A 20589-nucleotide genomic window follows, 5' to 3' on the forward strand; every position below is an offset into this window, starting at 1 on the left:
TATTGGCTGGTTATTAGAGACAAGGCAACTTCTTAGCCACTCTGTGTGGACAGTTTTGTAGTTTTCTGTTCCTCCTCCAGTGTTGCAACAGCAAGCAATCAGTCGCAACTCTCAGTGCGGAGGTTAGAGGACTGGACTGCAAAGTTGGGTTTCCAGGTTTCTGCAGTAAGTGTGTGTGTGTGTGTGTGTGTGTGTGTGTGTGTGTGTGTGTTTTTTAATCATTATCATCGTATTTTTAATTTACCTAACTTGGATATGAGGAACACCATTCTACATTTTGAGAACCCTGTGGGGTGTCAAGGCCTTACTTTTTACTCCAAATTGTCTTGGTTGCCATGCCTGAGATACGTGAAAGCCAGAACCCAGAAGCCACTGAATATCGTAACATGCTTTAGTCACAGGTCTCGGGGGGAATAGACAGGGTGTGTCTGCTCCAGTTCTATAGGGGTTTCATGTGTTGATGGTTAATCTATGGGTGCATGATGTATGGATTGCTGAGGCCTTCTTATTTGAAGATTATTTATGCTGTTCACCATGAGGGGGATTTGGCAGGCCATAGGTGCTTATAGGATCAGCCCCATACCCAATCTCTATGCTGAAGCTCGTGAATTGCTAATTATAATTTAACAGCAACTCCTTATGGTGCACCAGGCATGCAAGTTCCTCACAGCTTCGACTTCACTTACATCCTACACTGTTGCTCATTCACCTCTGGATTGCTTTTTCTCCCATGATCCTCGAGAAACACTGCTGTTCACGGTATGCGTGCAGCATGTCCTGGAGTCACTTGGTGTGGAGCATGTACAGCTCCAAATCCCAGGTTTTAACTGTCTGCCACCATGGTTACTGCCGAGGGCTAGGGTGATTTTAGATTTAGATTTAGTGCTGTACAGGAGAGAGAACACTCCTGCATGTTTTTAATACTTTTATTTTCTGCCATTTTAAATGGGCACCACAATTTTACAGCTGTCTTCGCGGGTGGGTTGAAACAATTCATTGGTTGCTATGTCTCTTCGCGGGTGGGTTGAAACAATTCATTGGTTGCTATGTTGTTTTCCCTGGTCATGTCCTTAAGGTCCAACTGCCTTGAGACTTCACTATATTCGACGCAGAACTCCATTTGTGTATTCAATCTGTGGGCAGTGGAGCAGATGTTTTTTTTTTTTTTAATGCTAAATTCCTTGTCTGTTCTGCCTCCCTGAGTGCCTTTTACTCTGTGCTGGGTACCAAGGCCCATGGATCTTGCAGGGAATCAAAGAGCAGATGTAGCAGTCAAGGGGATGTGTAACAATCCTCAGTTGTTTGCATGCGTCTATGGGAAGGTGAGTGGCTGGAAGTGACTGATAATCGGCTCTGTCTATTAAAGCCAATTACACAGCTGTGGAATACTTCCTTTTGGCTACAAAGCTGGGATGATGTCCTCCTTATTTATCTTCACATAGGCCACAGCTCTGTGACACATGGCTTCTTGCTCTAGTGTGAGGCCCCTCCAATGTGTGGTGCTTGTAGTGTCCAGGGCACAGTGGATTTGCCAATGGATCTGCCCTCTATGTTAATCAACGTGCAAATGAATGTGGTTTGAGTTTTAAAGTTTTATGAACTATCCAGCATTTTTCTCATGATTGTAGCGAGATAGTTATGGTTTTGTGTGTAAACTGGGTGACTGGCTCATAAATGATTATTAAGTGGTCAGCCAGCGACTTCTTCCTGTGCCATTCTTTTAGCTCCTTTGTCATTTTACTTGGTTTTAAGCTCATGTGTAGTTGCTTTAGAGATTTTACCCACATTTGTTTAATTTAAACAAACACACGCGCGCTAGTCAGCGAGCTCTGCTGAATAAGATTTAAACTACAAATAGACAAACGACAAACAATAAAAAGGGTATTTACAGATGAGGAATGACAAAAAAGGTGAGAACAAATGAAAAGATACTGGACAATTCGGAAAGAAAACCTATTGGAGATGATGACCAGAAAATAATTGGCTGAAGTGATAGAAGAAGAAGAAGAAGAAGAAGAAGAAGAAGAAGAAGTTGTTACTTATTATTTCACTTAACAAAATAAATTTATGTGAAATGGTAAACAAAGAAGACATGAATTTAAAAAGTAAGAAAAAGAACCAGTTTAAAACATCAAACAAATGTACCTAGAATAATAATGAATATCTAGAAATTTTAATTAGGTATGTTGAAAATACTCAGATAGCACATTGTGTATAGCTTATTCTCCAAAAATGGTACTTTGGAAACTAGTTTTATTACAAATGAATGGATGTGACCTGAAAGGTTCTTTAATTTGTGATGTAACAAAAGTCTTCATTTTTCAGAAAATTAAAAGTGAAACTGAGAAAAATTGAAAAAAAAAAATGTATTGCATTATTTTGACCGCTCTCTACAGCCGCCAAGTTCCATAAAGATAATTTATTTACACTTGGGAAAATTCCCTTGTAAGTTGACTATATCATTTTGTTTTCTTGCTCACACCACATACTACTGTCCTACTTTGAAACTGTCATTAGTCTGCTATGTGCAGATTGCTTAACCTTCACTCAACAACTTGAAATGCCATGAAATGTTGTATGACTTCTGGCCTTTTTGACCCATCTCATTTTTTTGTACAGTGTTTTGTTTTCATTGTTTTGTAAAATAATGAAGTACAATTTTTTTTAAATATGAAGAGATCTAGGTAAAGTCATACTGTTACAAAATAAATACTCAGAAAATAAGTAAATGACTAGGTTCAACTAGGCTAAGATAGGTAATATTTTCTTCAGTCTTCTTGTCATTTATTCTGACTCACACTGAAAGCACAACCATTTAGTTTTCTCATGTTGCCTACAAATGAACAAGACACAGGTCTTGCAAATATTGTGTGTTTCTGTCATTCATTTACTGATACCACCTCTTTCTGGTTCCTGGTTGGCACTGGTGTGAGGGGGGGGGGGGGGGGGATCAAATTGTCAGGGTCTGGGATCCCCATAACTGCTATTATTTCAGTTTGTAGATTTCTGGGTAGCCCTTAGTTGGTCACCCTCAGCTTCATGAAGGAATTCGCCAATGAGAATGCCAATAATGTCAGAAAGTCGGATCGACTGTACTTGCAACAGCATTGTTATTCAGCTGATGCAGTACAAAGGTGTTTATTCCAGCAGTGTCCAGTACTCTGTAGAATTAGCACATTGACCTCTTCTGGTACCTCCTTCTCTTGAATAGATGGGACACAACTTGTCGAAAACATAAACCCCACCTATTGTGGAGTTGTAAAATTCAACATCAGGTTTTTGCATGTCTGGCTTCACAGTTCCAGTATTGTACAGTGCAAATAGTAGACTTACGCATTTTGTTTTTTGTCTTGTGGTATGAAAATACATCTTGTCAGGCTGATAAAGGAAACATGAAGCTCCAAATTGCCCACCTTCAGTTGCATTGAGAGGTGGAGGAATTTCATACTTGTTTCTTCATGTGATGTCAAACATGGTATTCTGCCATTTACAGAGCTCCTCACAAAGTTCTGGAGATGAAAACCAGTTGTTACATGTGATATAATGATTTGTTAGATTCAGAGGTTCTGTCTCTTAAACATTCTAGGTAGGTAATATCAAACCTTGGCGAGTTTTTGTTGCTTTTCATATGTAAACGATACCTTCAAAAAAAGAAGGATCTTGTGGAGCAATAAAATTTTCATTTTGAGTTTGTCAGGTTCTGCTGTTGTGTACATTTTGAAGCAAAACTCCTTGGAAATTTAAAAGTTTTTTTTCCTTTCTTCTTGGGCTGATTTTGAGTTGAATCTCATGCGGAAAAAGTAGAAATACATTTTTTACATTACTGCCCATAAAATTGGTGGTCCAAAGATATGAGAAAACATGTCTGACTCATTCAGATTTGAATTCCCTGTAATGCTGCTAAAGTATAGAAGGTGTAGTAATGCTTTCACTTCAATAGCATTTGTAGGTCCAATAGACCACTGGTCAGGCCTGTATTGGGCTTCTTTGCAATTTATTTGTTCATTCGTGAATTGAACAATCATGTCAACTATTGCTTGTTTGATGTACAAGGAAAACAATTTTACCTCTTCTACCAGGTTGTGAACATTTCCTTTGGTGGCAGAGAAGTCTGTAATGATGATCCTGAAAGGGACTCTGATGTTTCCGGACAGCAAAAGATCACTATCAATCCAGATAGTTTCTTCATCTTTGCCCAGCTCATAAGCTTCTGATGCTAAGGCTGAAGATTCTTGTTGACTAAAATGATCATCCAACATCACATCATCATCAGGAAGAACTTTGAAGAAGTCTGCTTCATTGCTGTCATTTTGTATCATTATTTTCATCTTCATTTTCAGATACTTTTTGAGAAAAGTGTTCCTTGCCATCATCAAAATCGGCGTTGGTCAGTCTTCATGGATTTCTCCTTGAATTTCCTCATTGATCAGGAAATGTGAGTGGTTCACCACAGCTGCAAAAAATGTAGGAATTCTATCTCAGAAAGGAAAATCACAGATTCATTTAATTTTTTAAAAAAGAAATTGCCTATGAATGGAAACTAGTAGAACATATCATACAATGTGGTGTCATGTTGACACTGCGTGAGTTTTCTTTCACTATTTGCGAACAATAAAAAGTCACTCGCCTCTGACAAGGGTCCCACCGGATCTACATCTGCGGTCAGAATTGATGGCAAGCTACTCAAAGCTGTAAGTCATTCACAGCACCTACCACTGACATAGGTGTGGTTTTGTCTATCTTGGGTTAGTTTGATCCCTCACATTGTTGAGGGACGTTTCAGTGGATTGCAGTGCTGTTTGGTTTGCATTTTGTAGGTTGAGTAGAATTACTTTAACTGTAATATCTTCAATATTTGTTGTAGCTGCTTTGATTTCCTGAACAGTTACTATTTGTAGGTTGTCTTGAATTTGTAGAAGCCCTGTATATTTACACTAAAATAAGATTTGTTCGTTTGAATGAAACATTGTGTTTGCACATGCTGACATTAGGTTTGTACTAAGAAAAGCAACAGAAATGGTGGTATTGTGGGTTCCTGCCTGATTAACAACATGAGATTTGTTAACCTATCTGAGAGTCTAAGCAAGTTATAGTGAGTATTTTTGTATGTATGTTGTGTATTTACTGAAAAATTGAGTTTCTTGGTTAATGTATATAAGAAACAATACTGTAATAATGTTTAAGTTAAATGAAATGTGGTAGGGTCTTTAACTAGCAGTCTTACTACTTTAATATTTAACTGATTTTTGTGCAGTTACTATAAATTTTATATTGTCATGCAGTGGCAGTAATTAGTTAATTTAATTAGTGTAAAATATTGCATTGCTATACATAATGCAGAGCACAATTGCTAAATTATCTGCAATGTAAAAAAGCAGTTATGTTGTTTCAGTGTACACCAACAGTGTATCCTGCTGAACCATTTGATCCAAAGGCCGATGCAGAAATATTAAGGAAAGCAATGAAGGGATTTGGCACGGATGAGCAGGCCATAATTGATATAGTAACTAGACGGAGCATAGTACAGCGAATTGAAATAGCGGACACTTATAAAACAATGTATGGGAAGGTAAGCAAATTTGGTGAGAGCTTCGAAAATCATGCCATTTCAAATTACTACAGGTTTTCGTGTATGCACTTGTGTACAATGTAGTATATAAATGTGTAACTACCTTATATTGATGCAAATTTAAGTGCTTCAAAGCACTTGAGAATCTTTGGACAAAAATTGATATTTATTTTTGAGATGCTGCTCACTCAGATATACCACACCATTCCGAAAAAACATGGTAGCAAGGAGAAATTTTCTCAGGCTGAAAGCGAACAACTTCGCATTTTAGATCAAAAGTGCTCTTGTTTTTAAACGTTGCCCCCAATTTTTTTAATACAGTCAGAACAACATTTTTACAGTGAGTAGATTTGTCTTCTAAACAAATGGAAGTTCGGAGATGGATCTTCCAACATTTTGTACTTAAAATCCATCAGTTCTCCCCATTGGAAAAGCACCTTCATGGCCAGGTGTGTTTTCCTGAATATAATGTAATTTTTTACTATTTTTACTGTATTCGCTACTAGGTAATCATTAAGAATAATTCGTTCTACATCCCATGAAACTCTGACCATAATCTTCCTGATAAAATAAATCACCTTCACCAATTTGTATTTTTATTATTACAGGGCACCTGCTTTTGCTCACACTGTCATTGCTGATGTACAACACTTTCCTCTTCAATGATTATGAATTAGCTATTTCATATGTCTATAATCGTCAGTCATGATATTTTCACATGTGGTGGCAGTTCTGGGATGACCTTCACGTTGGTAATCTTGTAGAAAAGTACGGTGGTTTTTGTACTTGATAACCTTTTTCTTACCTTTTGATAATCAAATACTAGACTCTGTATGAACCTTCATTGAGTTTAGATGCATTTTCATGGGTGATAAACCATCCAAAACAGACATTTTATGACACAATAAGTACCAGTTTATCCATTTGAAGACAGTACACACGCTGTACAAATATTATGCAGATGAACTTATTCTTGTGCAAAGATACCAACATAACAAAAAGCAAAATGTCACTGAAGTCAACCCTATATCTACACAATGCCAAAAATTTTTCTCCTTGCCCTTTTATGTCTATTCATAACATTATCCACAACTCCTCCTGCTTAGAACATATTGGGCAGTGCTATAGATACTAGCATGGCTCCTTAATTTGCTAATCTGTTCATGAGCCATCTTGAGGAATCCTTCCTAAATATCCAAAATCCTAAACCCATTGTCTAGCTTAGATTCATGTATAGTATATTTATTACATGGATCCGGGGTCAGGAGACGTTGTTCCCATTACTTGAATCTTAGCACCATTCGAACAGTGTTTTTCATTTGGTTGCTTTGTGCACAGTGAACCACTTTCCCAGATGTCGACTTCCATCTGTGGTAGTGCAGTAAGAAACTCTGATTGTATTAAGCCAACCAACAGTACTTCCATTTTGTCAGGTACCCTTGCATAAAAGTGTTTCACATTTTAACTGTCCGTGGAAGGTATATCTAAGGAACAAACACTCTTCTGAAATCCTGAAGATCTTAGAAGACATACTCTCTTAACCTAAATTTCCCATGGCTTATCACCCATGGTCTTAATATTCTATCTACACTAGCTAACCACTTACAAGGAGCATTCCCCTCATTGCAAACTATTATTGTGAACTGGAACAACTCAATCACATCCTGTCTTGTTGGCTTAGAGTACCTTTCATCAGAGTGGGTGATGAAGTGTCCTCGACTAAATCCTTCCAGTATCCCCATAATGGTATTCCACGATCTACCTGCCCTACCAGTGTTCTGTCTCACTCCTTCCAATCCCTTGGTACATGATCATATTTGGTAAAAACCCACAGTAAGGCCTTTTCAATATGTTCACCTAGCACATTATTCCAGTCCTCTCACCAGGACATTGAATTGCTATTGTAATTTACAGAGTGGCATTAAAAAGAATTTAAAAAAATAGAGATGGTTTATAACAACACATTTCAGCAACCTCTTTACAGTACTGTGAGGAACTCATATGCAGTGTAAACAAAGTGTTCCAAAGTCAAACCTTTCAACTTGAAAATGAAAATCTATAGCTTTACTCACACTTTCCAGTTCTGTGGGAATCCTGTTGAAAATGGACATTCAGAAGACTGCATATTTTTTTGTACAATGGTTAAGGAACTGTTATCCAATTGCAAATAATAATTTCTTTATAGCCTTCACTGAGAGACTGTCATAGTTCATTTTGGAAGAGTCCATACTCGAACACAATTCACATGAAGGACTACATGTACATATATGGCAAAGCTCCAATTATGTGTTGCCTGATTGGTAGGGCATGAAAAAACTGACACACAAGGTAATTTCAACTGCCCTTTTCTAGGCAAGGAATGTTCTTTGTAAATGCATAATTGTCACAAATATGATACCAATAAGAGAAAATGAGTTTTCACATTTCAGCGACAGTGAAAATTATTCTTATAGTAATGATAGCCACACTTGGTTTATGAACAAGATCCTGAATGTGATATTTCCAAGCATGGACCTACATAGATAAAAGAAAAATAGAATTTAAAATTTTGAGTTTCACTGGTTAATTGATCATTCCATGATGATAGTTTGGCTTTAATGAGACTTTTATCTTGGAAACTATGCATTAAGTTTGCTGTAGTCAAATCACATTTTGTTTCCTGTAAGCTAAGAGCTGATACTACCCACTGTCCTAATATAGGAACCTGGTTGCAACCAGTACAATGCTTTCAATAATTGTAATTGGTATCATTATTGGTCAGTTGTCTGTGAGTTTTGAATTGCATATCCAGGTGCAGACTTGACCACCCAGTTGCAGTGCACACTTCTCTGGAAAGAAAACCAATTCAGAATCCTGTCTGCCTGTGCACCTCTTTGCTTCCTCCCTCCACTGTGCAAGGCAAGATTTTTTGCATATACTAAGAAAAACCTGTCCTTCCTTAAATGTATGTTTGAGTCTCCCAGTCCCAGTCTTCAGTATTCTATCTCCCCTGCACTTCTGCCACTTACTGTGGCACCTGTCCTGCTCTTATCTATGTGCTGTCACAAGCTTCATACCTTTCTGTACACTGTCTGTTTTGTAGGGCTAATGTACACGTATCCCTATCCTGTGACTTTCTCACATCTACCCCTGTTTAAGTGCTTTCTTAACTACACCTGAATCAGAATTAACAAAGTGATTAATAAGGAAGCACTGTTAAGAGTGGAAGGGAGCAATGATATCAGTTCACCGGTGTGTGTGCATGGAGTATGGCTCAGGCTGCAACAGCAGTGTAGCTCTGTACTGACTGTCTTCATCCACCCTCTGTTAACATGCAATACTGAGTTTGCTTTACAGGACCATATCATCATTTCACTTGAGGAACATTCCTGTGCATAAAATTACACTGCTTTTCTGTTATTTGTATAGCTCGTGGAAAGCAACAAGATATGCACTGTGTTTTACAATAATCAGAATGATTCATGTTTATTGGTGTATTTGATATGAAAGGAATGCTAAAATTTATATGAATCCTTGATGTAATTATAGTAACTAAATACATTAAAATAATATAAACTGTTAAGGTACTTACCAACCACTTTAGTGTGCATGTAGTATAGCATACTTCTGCAGAGGGGCGTACATTAACGTGAGATGAGATTGTGTGCAAGTGTGGTAGACATTACTCACTCTAGATGTGAAACCCGAACCATGTCTACAAGCAATGGAGAACACGAATTACAGCAAAGTGTAAAAACCACTTACTGTATTTACTCGAATCTAAACCGCACCTGAAAAATGAGACTCGAAATCCAGGGGAAAAAAAATTCCCAAATCTAAGCCGCACCTGAAATTTGAGACTCGAAATTCAAGGGGGGGCTGGGGGGCACAGCCTGGGGGATGTTTCCAGAATGAGATTTTCATTCTGCAGCAGTGTGTGCGCTGTGGCTAAGCCATGTCTCCACAGTATCTTTTCTTTCAGGAGTGCTAGTTCTGCAAGGTTCGCAGGAGAGCTTCTGTAAAGTTTGGAAGGTAGGAGACGAGGTACTGGCAGAAGTAAAGCTGTGAGTAACGGGCGTGAGTCATGCTTCGGTAGCTCAGATGGTAGAGCACTTGCCCGCGAAAGACAAAGGTCCTGAGCTCGAGTCTTGGTCGGGCACAGTTTTAATCTGCCAGGAAGTTACATGGCATAATGTTTACATTCTTATACCTTTTCTTTTAATTTATTTACTGACGCAAAGGTTTCGGTGCCAGTATTTATGTTTGTGCCTGCAAAGCATGCCTGTGTAGTGCTACATATATTCGATGGCAGAAGTTAGTTGTGGCGGCACCTACCAACATTTTTCAGAACTTCCGCTTACTTTGCAGTCGATTCTAAGCCGCAAGCGGTTTTTTGGATTACAAAAACCGAGAAAAAAGTGTGGCTTAGATTTGAGTAAATATGGTAGTCAAGTCACTTCCTTCCTTGGCACTGTTATGTGCTACAGTCCACGGGAGACACACTGAACTGCCTAAGGGTATAATTATGTTTTAGATATTACTTTCTATACTCACTCCAATTTATCAATCTTTTCTGATGGAATGACTGGTTTTTATCTACGTTTCATCAAGCCACATTTGTCTTCAGATGGTATATTAACAATGTCGCTTAAAAATAGATAATGCCATACAATGGTATCTCTTCTTTTCATTACAATTTTGTGTCCGTTTGGTGTTCTGTTCCTGAAACTGAGGGCTCACTCTTAATACCAAAGTTTTCACTGCCTCTGAATAATTTTGCCTGGTGAAGAGTAACACAGTTTTTTTAATGGTCAGATGTTCTCTTCTCTCATAATATGCACGTATGTGGTGAGAAACAGCATCTTTTTAGGTTTCATCAAAGTCTGTTACTCATTGTCCTATCTCACTCTTTTTACTTGGTGCCTGTAACCAAGATGAACCAGTCCCTTATTGTTCTCCACAGTATTTTTTCCTCACAAACTTTCGTAGTGTGTTTAAATGCATCTACAATTCTTTAGACTGCACTCATTAGAGGCAGTAGAGTCAAACTATTTTCTCTCTTCTTCTCAAAATAATCCCGCACCAAGCACAAGTGCCTGACTATGCGAAAAGTGAACAGGTCACTGAACATTACATTTAACAGCCACACTGTCCTGCACACTTCAGCTACAAGCTTCAGACATTGCTGTTGTAGCAAGTTTACTTTGCACCACAGAGTGTGCCCAACAAAAGTAGGTCACAACTGTTAGGTTACCAGCTGCAAGTGTTTTCTGCAACTGGATAGTAAGTGCTACCTGCTGTAACAGAGTGATTTAACAATGCTGCACATGAAGTGCAAAGAAGCACATTTGCTGGCTGTTGCTATGGTAACAGCTCTTCAAACAGCTACATGTTTGTAATTCTGATCTAGGTATACTTTCTTCTGTCCCATTCCCCCACCCCCTCTCCCATGCAATTCTGAATGTTAAGTTTGAGATATTCTTGTCAGCAACTGGGTCTGGGCTTCTCTTGAGCTTTTACTGAACCCCATCCCTTCCCACCTGTTTAGTGTTAATTTAACCTGTTTGGTCCAAGAAATAGCTGTAGCATTGTATGTGTAAAGAAGACCACTCATCAAAAAGCAAAAGCATTGTCGTCTACAGGTGCACACAAAAAAGGACAGAAAATTGACTAGTTTCCAGGATAATCCTATCTTGAGCTGGAGTACAAATATACACATGCACAGTGCCTGGAGTGCAGTTTGGCAGGTGAACTTTGTTAGGGTGGGGTTTGTGTTGGATGGTTGCGGTAAAGGGGGGGGGGGGGAGGGAGGGAGGGAGGGAGGGAGAGAGGGAGAGAGGGAGAGAGAGAGGGGGGCTGACTGTGTTACTTGGTAAGTGAAGACATATTGTAAGGAATTGAATATTGAATTGCAAATAACAAATGTGGTATAGCAGAGTGTTACTAGTTAAATAGCTGCTTCACAAAATGTGGACATTATCTGAGTAGCTTTAAGAGATGACTCACTCGTGTAGATGAAATTGGTCATACCAATCTAGATGCGGATTGAAGTCCATCATTGCCAGTTAGTTTAAACATGTCTAGTAATAAGACAATTGTTGCAGTCCACTCTGGTTGACACACATCCAATCCCTTTGCATCTTGCTTAGCATCTGTCTTTGATTCTGTACTTTGTTATGTGGTAAAATGTAGTGCTTTTTAACATTTCACAACACTTGGTCGTTACAAATACTGGGTGGCAATATGAAATTAAAGCTATTGATGGATGGCCAGTGTGGGCTGTAATCAGCGTATGGAAGTGAAGCTTGGTAGATATGCTAATTCGTTAATGCGGAAACTGTTTCTGCTGGAAAAATATTAGTTCCAATTTTGGCTGCCAGGTGCAAATCTGGCACTGTACACTTTCTATGATGGTACAACATCCACTCTGTCATTTGAGAAGCCATTGTGGTTAATAATAAAATCACAATATGCCTTTTTTTTCTTTTGTTTGACCTTTTCTGCCCATGTCTGGTTCGTAATCCATTACAGATAGAAACATTTCTGTACATCTTTCTTGCATTAATAGCGCCAAATTTGCACCTGGTGGCCAAGAACAGAACTAATTTTTTTCCAACATAAATCGGTTCCACATTAAGGCACTAGCATATCTACCAGGCTTTGCTGCCGTACAATAATTGCAGCCATACAATAATTGCAGCTAACTTTGGAGCTTGTAAGTAGCTGAACCTTAATTGTAACCACCCAGCATAATCTCTATGTCCTTGTTTACAGATGAGACAAAATAGTAATTTTTTCTTCATTTGTGGGATGTATAAATCTTTGTTTAGTAGTACATAAGTAGTAATTTTTTAATTTTTTGTGAATACTTCTAATGCTCTTCCACAGGATTTAATATCAAATTTAAAAAGTGAACTGAGTGGGAATTTTGAGAATGTCATTATTGGGCTGATGACGCCTCTGCCGCAGTTTTATGCTAAGGAATTGAATGATGCAGTCAGAGGCCTGGGGACAGATGAGGAAGCTATTATTGAGATAATGTGCACACTAAGCAACTATGGAATTCGTGCAATTTGTTCAGTCTATGAGAAAAGTAAGTGTAATTATTCAATTAAATATAGCAATACTGGAAAATAATCATCAGCCCAAACAACACACGTCAATTGTATATTATTGTTGTTGCACATTTTTGTTTTAAACTGTTGGTAAATGAGTGACTTGGTCCTAAATCTATTTATTTACTTTGATCCAACATCAACTGATTACAAAAAAGGTTTTTGTTCGAGTCTTCTGGATAAGTCAGAGCCTTACTTACTAGGGTTACATATTTTTGGCTGGCACTTTTATCTACACAACTTTTTCTAAATATAGTTGAGAGAACAGAGTTACATATATGGACTATACATAAAAAAATTGATATTTCCATCCTTAGATTAAGGAATCTACAGTTTGTGACACAGTATTCATATCTGACACTCAAGTATTTACAGTTTATGACACAGTCTAAGATCTGAGATTACATATATTTTTAGATAGATGGTCTTCCATCATACGAGTTTACTAAATCTAGAAACTCATATATTGAATATACATGATTGTTTAGCAGCCATAATTTTAATTTCGTTTTTAGTTTTGTAATGGGCAATTTGGAGATACTAGGATGGAAGCAATTCAGTAGTTCTATGCCTGCATAGTGAGGGCTTTTCTCATAGTGTTGTTCTATGAGAGATGATGTGCGATCTCTCTCTACCTCTAGTGTTGTGATCGTGTATTTCTTTATTAAGTGTTTTGTTACTGTTTACTGCCATAATGATTATCTACAGCACATACAGATTATGAACAGTTAGTATTTTAAATTCTTTAAACAAATTTCTGCAGGACTCCCTGGCAGAGTTCTTTCTCATAATTGTAAGTGCCTTCTTTTGTAAGATAAGTACACTTTTCATATTACCTTTACTGCTGGATCCCCATACCTCTATCCCATAGCTTAGATGGGATTCAAATAGTGCAAAATATATTTACCTCAGAGTGGTGATGTTACAAAAAGTTTTCAGCTTTCTTAGGACATATATGGTAGTACTTAGCTTTTTGCAAATATCATTCACATGATCAGACCAGTTCAACTCCGCATCAAGTGTCAGGCAAAGAAATTTGGTTGAGTATTGTTTTTTTTTAATGTATTCGTCACCCATTAAGATTTGGTTTTCGTGAGTTTTTTGCCTCCCAAGATCAGATTCAATATAGACAGATTTGTGTTTAATTCTAGTTTGTTTTCATTAAAATACTGCAGAATTAAACCTGCTGCAGTATTGGATTCCACTTCGAGCTGCGAATAGCTTGGGTTGAAGCATATTAACGTGGTATCGTCTGCATATAAGATAGCTGTTGCATGGTTTGTTATCGAGGGGAGGGGGGGGGGGGGGGTAGGGAGGAGAGGAATATCGTGGTTGATTATAGCAGCTCATTATGTTACACCTGAAAGTAAGTGTACAAGAAATTTCATATGTTCTGCCTTCTAAAAAAAATTTCATTTATTAACTTGTTGTAGGAACATTCTTGTAGAATGTAAATACTTTGGATTAAAGGAGACCACTAGCTGAAAAGCTGAAGTATTGAGTTGTTGACAGGTACACAATGTTGGTCCATCTGGCACCATGTAGTGGGCATAGTAGGAATGACAATATGCTGGCTGTGGTTTGAATTACACAATACGGCATCCAGACTGTTCAGTGTGCATGACTGAACAAGTTTGCCAGTCAACAGTTGTGACACTGTTAGTTAGGTAACCCCATCCACCATGGCAATGTCGTACCACATAGGACAATTAAAAATTTATTTTCCATATCCAGAGGCCAAAAACCACATCAAAAGCAAAATGAGATTGCTTTCTGATTGTTGTGAGACTGACGTAAGAAGTGTTCAACATGGTATTCATTGTTTTCTGCCATAAGGTGAAACCAGTAAACAACATGTTCCACAGTGGATCAGAGGGCCTTGAGGGTCATATTCACAATGTCTTACACACTGTGTGCCTTCAATACAGCTACATTCCTTCTACATGGTTACTCTGCAATTCACACTTACGTGCCTGGCAGAGTGTTCATCGAACGATTTTCATACTGCTTCTCTACCATTCCACTCTCGAATGACGCGTGGGAAAAGAAAAACCTAAATCTTTCTGTTCCAGCTCTGATTTCTCTTATTTTATTATGATGATCATTTCTCCCTAACTAGTTGGGCCTCAAGAAAATATTTTTGCATTCAGAAGAGAAAGTTGGCAATTGAAATTTCGTAAATAGATCTCGCCGCAAAGAAAACCGCCTTTGTTTTCGTGACTGCCACCTCAACTCGCATATCATATCAGTGACACTCTCACCCCTATTGCACGATAACACGAAATGAGCTGTCCTCCTTTGCACTTTTTTGATGTCCTCCATCAATCCTACCTGGTAAGGATCCCATACCGCACAGCAATATTCCAGCAAAGGATGGACCGGGGTAATGTAGGTTGTCTCTTTAGTGGGTTTGTCGCATCTTCTAAGTGTTCTGCCAACAAAGTGCAGTCTTTGTTTCTCCTTCCCCACAATATTATCTATGTAGTCTTTCCAATTTAAGTTGCTCGTAATTGTAATTCCTAGGTATTTAGTCGAATTGACAGCAATTATATTTGTGCGATTTATCGTATACCCAAAATTTATTGGATTTCTTTTAGTACCCATGTGGATGACATCGCACTTTCCTTTGTTTAGTGCTAATTGCCACTTTTCGCACAATACAGAAATTCCCTCTAGATCATTTTGTAATTGCAATTGATCGTCTGATGATTTCACTATACAGTAAATTACAGCGTCAACTGCAAAAAATCTAAGGGGGCTGCTTAGATCATCACCTGGATTATTTATATAAATCAGGATCAGCAGAGGGCCTATGACACTACCTTTCGGAATGCCACATATCACTTCTGTTCTACTTGATGATTTACCGTCTGTCACTACAAACTGTGACCCCTCTGAGAGGAAATCGTGAATCCAGTCACGCAACTGAGATGATACTCCATATGCATGCAATTTGATTAATAGTCGCTTGTGAGGAACAGTATCGAAAGCCTTCTGGAAATATGGAATCAATCTGAGATCCCTTGTCAACAGCACTCATTACTTCGTGGGAGCTAGCTGTGTTGCACAAGAATGATATTTCCTGAACCCATGTTGGTTATGTATCAACAACTTATTTTCTTCAAGGTGATTCATAATGTTCGAATAGAGTATATGCTTCAAAATCCTACTGAAAACTGTCAGTGATATGGGTCTGTAATTCAGTGGGTTACTCCTATTTCCTTTCTTGAATAATGGTGTGACCAGTCACTGTTCTTGTAAAAGAGCTTCACCAGCAGCGGGTGATCCTTCGGAGACAGTCCTGCTGGGAGTCTTGGATGCAATCTGGGGAATAGTTGTGTGCCAGACTTGGGTTGGTGTGCAAATTATGATGCTTAGAGCACTATCCATTGGTAAAATTTTCATTAAATTTTGTTTTGTTCCATGATGTTTCCACCTCTGTCAATAATATGCTATTGAAATTTGATGTCAATCTGCACAGTGGTTCTCTTTCTACAGCATTTTTAAACTGGAAGTTTAATTGTGAACACTCTCTCTCTCTCTCTCTCTCTCTCTCTCTCTCTCTCTCTCTCTCTCTCTCTCTTGTCGAGTGAACTGGCAAACATACAGTATGAACACTGTTTTATGTGCTTTACCTGATACATTAGTGTTCAGTGTGGGAATAATGTCCATCAAGAATCAGGAGGATAGGGTCATCTGATGATTGCTTTAGTGTTCACAAAATGATCAAACCACTAAGTAAAGTATGAGCCTGCATTCAGCCACTTGGATGTCATGCTGTTATTGATCCTTCAGCTGCGCCATCAGTCAATTTAGATTAGATTAATACTTGTTCCATAGATCATGAATACGACACTTCGTAATGATGTGGAACGTGTCAGGTTAATGAAAGATGTCTGTACAAGATATTACATTACACAAAATATTGCATGACTCTAATGCTTAAGCTAGTTTTTTCCCCTCCCTTAATTTATATCTAAAAATTCAGCCAATGAGTAGGAGGAGTTGTCATCTAGAAATTCTTTTAATTTATTTTTAAATGTTGGTTGACTGTCAGGCTTTTGATGCTGTTTGGCAGGTGACCAAAGACTTTTGTGGCAGCATAATTTACCCCTTTTTGTGCCAAAGTCAGATTTAACCCTGCATAGTGAAGATCATCCTTTCTCCTGGTGTTATAGCTATGCACACTGCTATTACTTTTGAACTGGGTTGGATTATTAACAACAAATTTCATAAGTGAATATATATATTGTGAGGTTACTGTGAGGATACCTAGATCCTTAAATAGATGTCTGCAGGATGACCGTGGGTGGGCTCCAGCAATTATTCTGATTACACGTTTTTGAGCAATGAATACTTTTCTACTCAACGATGAATTACCCCAGAATATGATGCCATACGAAAGCAGTGAATGAAAGTAGGCATAGTAAGCTAATTTACTGAGATTCTTATCACCAAAATTTGCAATAACCCTAAGAGCATACGTAGCTGAACTCGGACGTTTCAGCAGACCATCAATGTGTTGCTTCCAGTTTAACCTCTCATCAATGGACACACCTAAAATTTTTGAAAATTATTGAAAATATTCCCAATTTCTGATTGTTTGTTAGTACACTTGTCATTCAGTTTTATTGCACTAAAGTCTTCCTGTGGTCATGGTTGCCCTGTTTCCCTTTCAATAATATTCCAAATTGCTTTAATTTTGTTATCACAATTACTGATCTCGGACATGATACACAAACTTCTGGACTTTTTAATAACTTTTCTTAGTAGCGCACAATAGTTTTTATAATATTGAACAATTTTGGGGTCAGTACTCCCTCTTGCTGTTAGATACAGTTCTCTTTTACGGTTGCAAGATAGTCTTATTCCTTTAGTTAGCCAAGGTTTTTTATATGTTTTCTTGGAATTATGTTTAACTATTTTCTTGGGAAAACAATTTTCAAATACCCTTAAAAATGTATCATGAAATAAGTTATATTTCAAGTTTGCATCGGGTTCCATACACACTTCATCCCAGTCTAACTGCTTTAGGCTTTCCCTAAAGTTTGCAGTATTTACATTGTTAATTGAACGCACTGCTTTGAACTTCTGATTTGATATACTGCATGGAGCTATGTCATGTACTGTAACTAGCTGTGCACTATGATCTGAAAGATCATTCTCAACAGGATAAGCATTTATGTCCTTAAACTTATCTTGGTGTATAAAAAAAGTTATCAATGTCCTGCTGTTCTTTGTTATCCGAGTAGGAAAATAAATGACGGAGCTCAAATTGAAAGAACTGAGTAATACTAAAAGGCCGTTCTTCCTATTACACATTGAAATCCCCACAAATGATAATTTGCTTCCCCCTGTCTGACAGATAGCACAACAAAGCATCCAAGTTTTCTAGAAATAGCTGAGGGGGACCTATACACTGTTACAATTATGAAAGTGCCACCATTTAGTTTTAGTTCAGTGGCACATGCTTCCATATGTTGCTGTACACAAAATTTTTTAGTTTCTAAATTTTTTGCGCTGTGGAAGCTTTTGACATATATGGCTTCATATTCTTCCTTGGGAAATGGTTAGTGGCAGAAAATAATGGCCAGCTGCTTTCATACAAGCCACAACTGTGATGAGATTTCTCCTTTCTGCTGATGTCAAGGCAACAACTTGTCTCTTCCCTTACATAACAATAACCTTGCTGAACAGATGTCACCTCAGTTTCAGCAACATTGAAGGCTCAGTGTGCATTATGGTTGACTTCAGGTAGTGTCGATTCACAAATATCAAAAACATCTCACCACATTTTGTGGTGTAAAAGTGCTGCTGTGAGACCCTGAGTAGTTCTCATTGGCAAACTGTAATGTCTCTTAAAGGAAAACTTGGAGCCATTTCTTTCCTGCTGAAACTTTTCTGAACTGAAGGGACTCCTTGGCCTATTCATTGTAGGTAACTGGAAGGCCATAAGACCATGCTTCGTATGTCCTTACATTTAACAGTATGAAATAATTCTTGCATTGCAAGGCAGTATTTAATAAGATCATCTTCAGTTGAGGTGACAAAACAGGCCTACCAAAATGAACCTCCATTAACTCCTCAGATGTAAGAATTTTATTCTTAAAGTGCCTTTCCAGCCTGTGTTTTGGTCACCAAAAAGTTTTAAGGCTTTTAAGGGCTCGATCTTGCTGTTCATCACACATGTAATGGCACAAACCATGGCTTCTTTATCTCAGGTTTCCTTCTAGGTGCCAATGCCACCTACACAGAGTACGTGCAGTAATTAGGAATAGTCGCCATAACACTTAAACTGTTCTAATTTTATTTGATATATTATTTTTTATAAATACTATGAATCTAGTTCTTTGAATATGGTGGAATATTCATTATTTTATGAATGAAATGCTGCCAGAGTGAGAAGGTCCAGAAAACTTGCCTAGTTTCCACTTGCAGGACCATTCAAAGACTGCCCATTCATGGTACTTAAATAAAATAAAAGTAAATGCAAGTTTTATTATTTTCATATTGTGTGGACCAATTATCTTTGAAGCTGACACCAACGCAATGGGACAACAGTCATAAACCTTATGAGTTAGTTAAACAAGACTATTACTAAGTATAGTTTCATCACCACGAATTTATGCTTATTGCGTGTCACCATTAGAAATGGTCACATAGTCAGTTATTGTTTTGTAGTGATGAAGTTTCTTGGGTGTATGGATAGATGACACACTTAAATAGGTTATTTACAGGTGAAAGGTAATAAATAGTCTATGTAGCTTGTACTACACATTTGATGAACTGAGTACTTTGTTTCTTGTTGCAGAAGTGCTCGTTCTGTTCTGTAAAAGGCTTAGAGTACCAGATGCAAACAGTGTGCACTTTATACATAATGATATGTGAACAAGTACTCTATGCAGTATCTATTTTTCATATTAACATAATCACTGTTTCTCTCATAGCCATGGTGTGTTAATAATTAGTATTATTTTATTAAATGTTTAATATAATCCTTACATTTGGTAATTTAGTGACCTTCAAAATGTATGACAGTCTCATATCTGCATGTCATCACAGTGAGAGATTTCTCGGGTTCAATAAATAACCTTTTGTTCCTGGCTCTTTGGAGGGTTAAGGCCTTCAGAATAATACAGGACATCATTAAAATAATGAAGATATGTGTTACCATGAAGTAATGTGTTGGGGCTCCTGAGCCTCACGTGAAACTGTGATCCCTTGCAGAACTAATGATTGACTGTCAGTTGCTGACAGAGGGCTTCCATGTCAGACAATTCATTTTTAACAAGATAACACAGTAGTTAAAAGTCTATCATTCTTGCAAGTGTTGAACTTTGAATTTATTTTTTATGCATATTTCAGTACATATGTAACATTGTGTACATGTTAATTGTTCTTATATTTATTATAATGTCCAGTGTTTTTTTTATTTTTTGTATACATGTAATTCTATACTCTTTCAGTGTATGGAAGAACCCTGGAACATGATTTAAAAGATGACACCTCAGGACACTTCAAGCGTTTCCTTGTATCCCTCTGTATGGTGAGTACATCAGTAATATTTTAGAATGTGTCAATCAGTAATCCGCTTTTTGAATTTTGAGTTGACCATTGAAATAATTAAATGATCTTACAAGTGAAAAGAATATGATGAGAAAATGACTGCTGACATAACTGTCAAAGACTTTGAGTACTTTACATAATTGGAGTCATAAAAATATGCAGAAAGAGAAATCCCTATCACTGCTAAGCATGTAGCTTATAATGAAGTTTAAAAAGTAACTGTAAGCTATTTAGATCACCCTCACAATTCATTATTCACAGTTGTGAATTGTGATAGTGATCTAGATAGGTTAGACTTGATTCTTGGAAAAGCCCACAGGAGCAGCTAAAATATGGAGTGATATACTGTAACAATGTTCT

General features: G+C 37.6%; 1 protein-coding gene across 3 annotated transcripts in view; it reads left to right on the top strand.

The window, feature by feature from the left end:
* LOC126298649 (annexin B9-like) overlaps positions 1 to 20589 on the top strand; it is a 93839-nt gene that overhangs the window by 6793 nt on the left and 66457 nt on the right. For all 3 annotated transcript variants that reach the window (XM_049990062.1, XM_049990063.1, XM_049990064.1), the window contains exons 3-5: positions 5393 to 5569; positions 12437 to 12641; positions 20130 to 20209. In XM_049990062.1, coding sequence (XP_049846019.1) covers positions 5393 to 5569; positions 12437 to 12641; positions 20130 to 20209 — 462 coding nt within the window. The remainder of the gene's footprint in view (positions 1 to 5392; positions 5570 to 12436; positions 12642 to 20129; positions 20210 to 20589) is intronic.

The sequence above is a fragment of the Schistocerca gregaria genome, chromosome X (assembly GCF_023897955.1).
Source record: "Schistocerca gregaria isolate iqSchGreg1 chromosome X, iqSchGreg1.2, whole genome shotgun sequence".
In the NCBI taxonomy this organism is placed as follows: domain Eukaryota; kingdom Metazoa; phylum Arthropoda; class Insecta; order Orthoptera; family Acrididae; genus Schistocerca; species Schistocerca gregaria.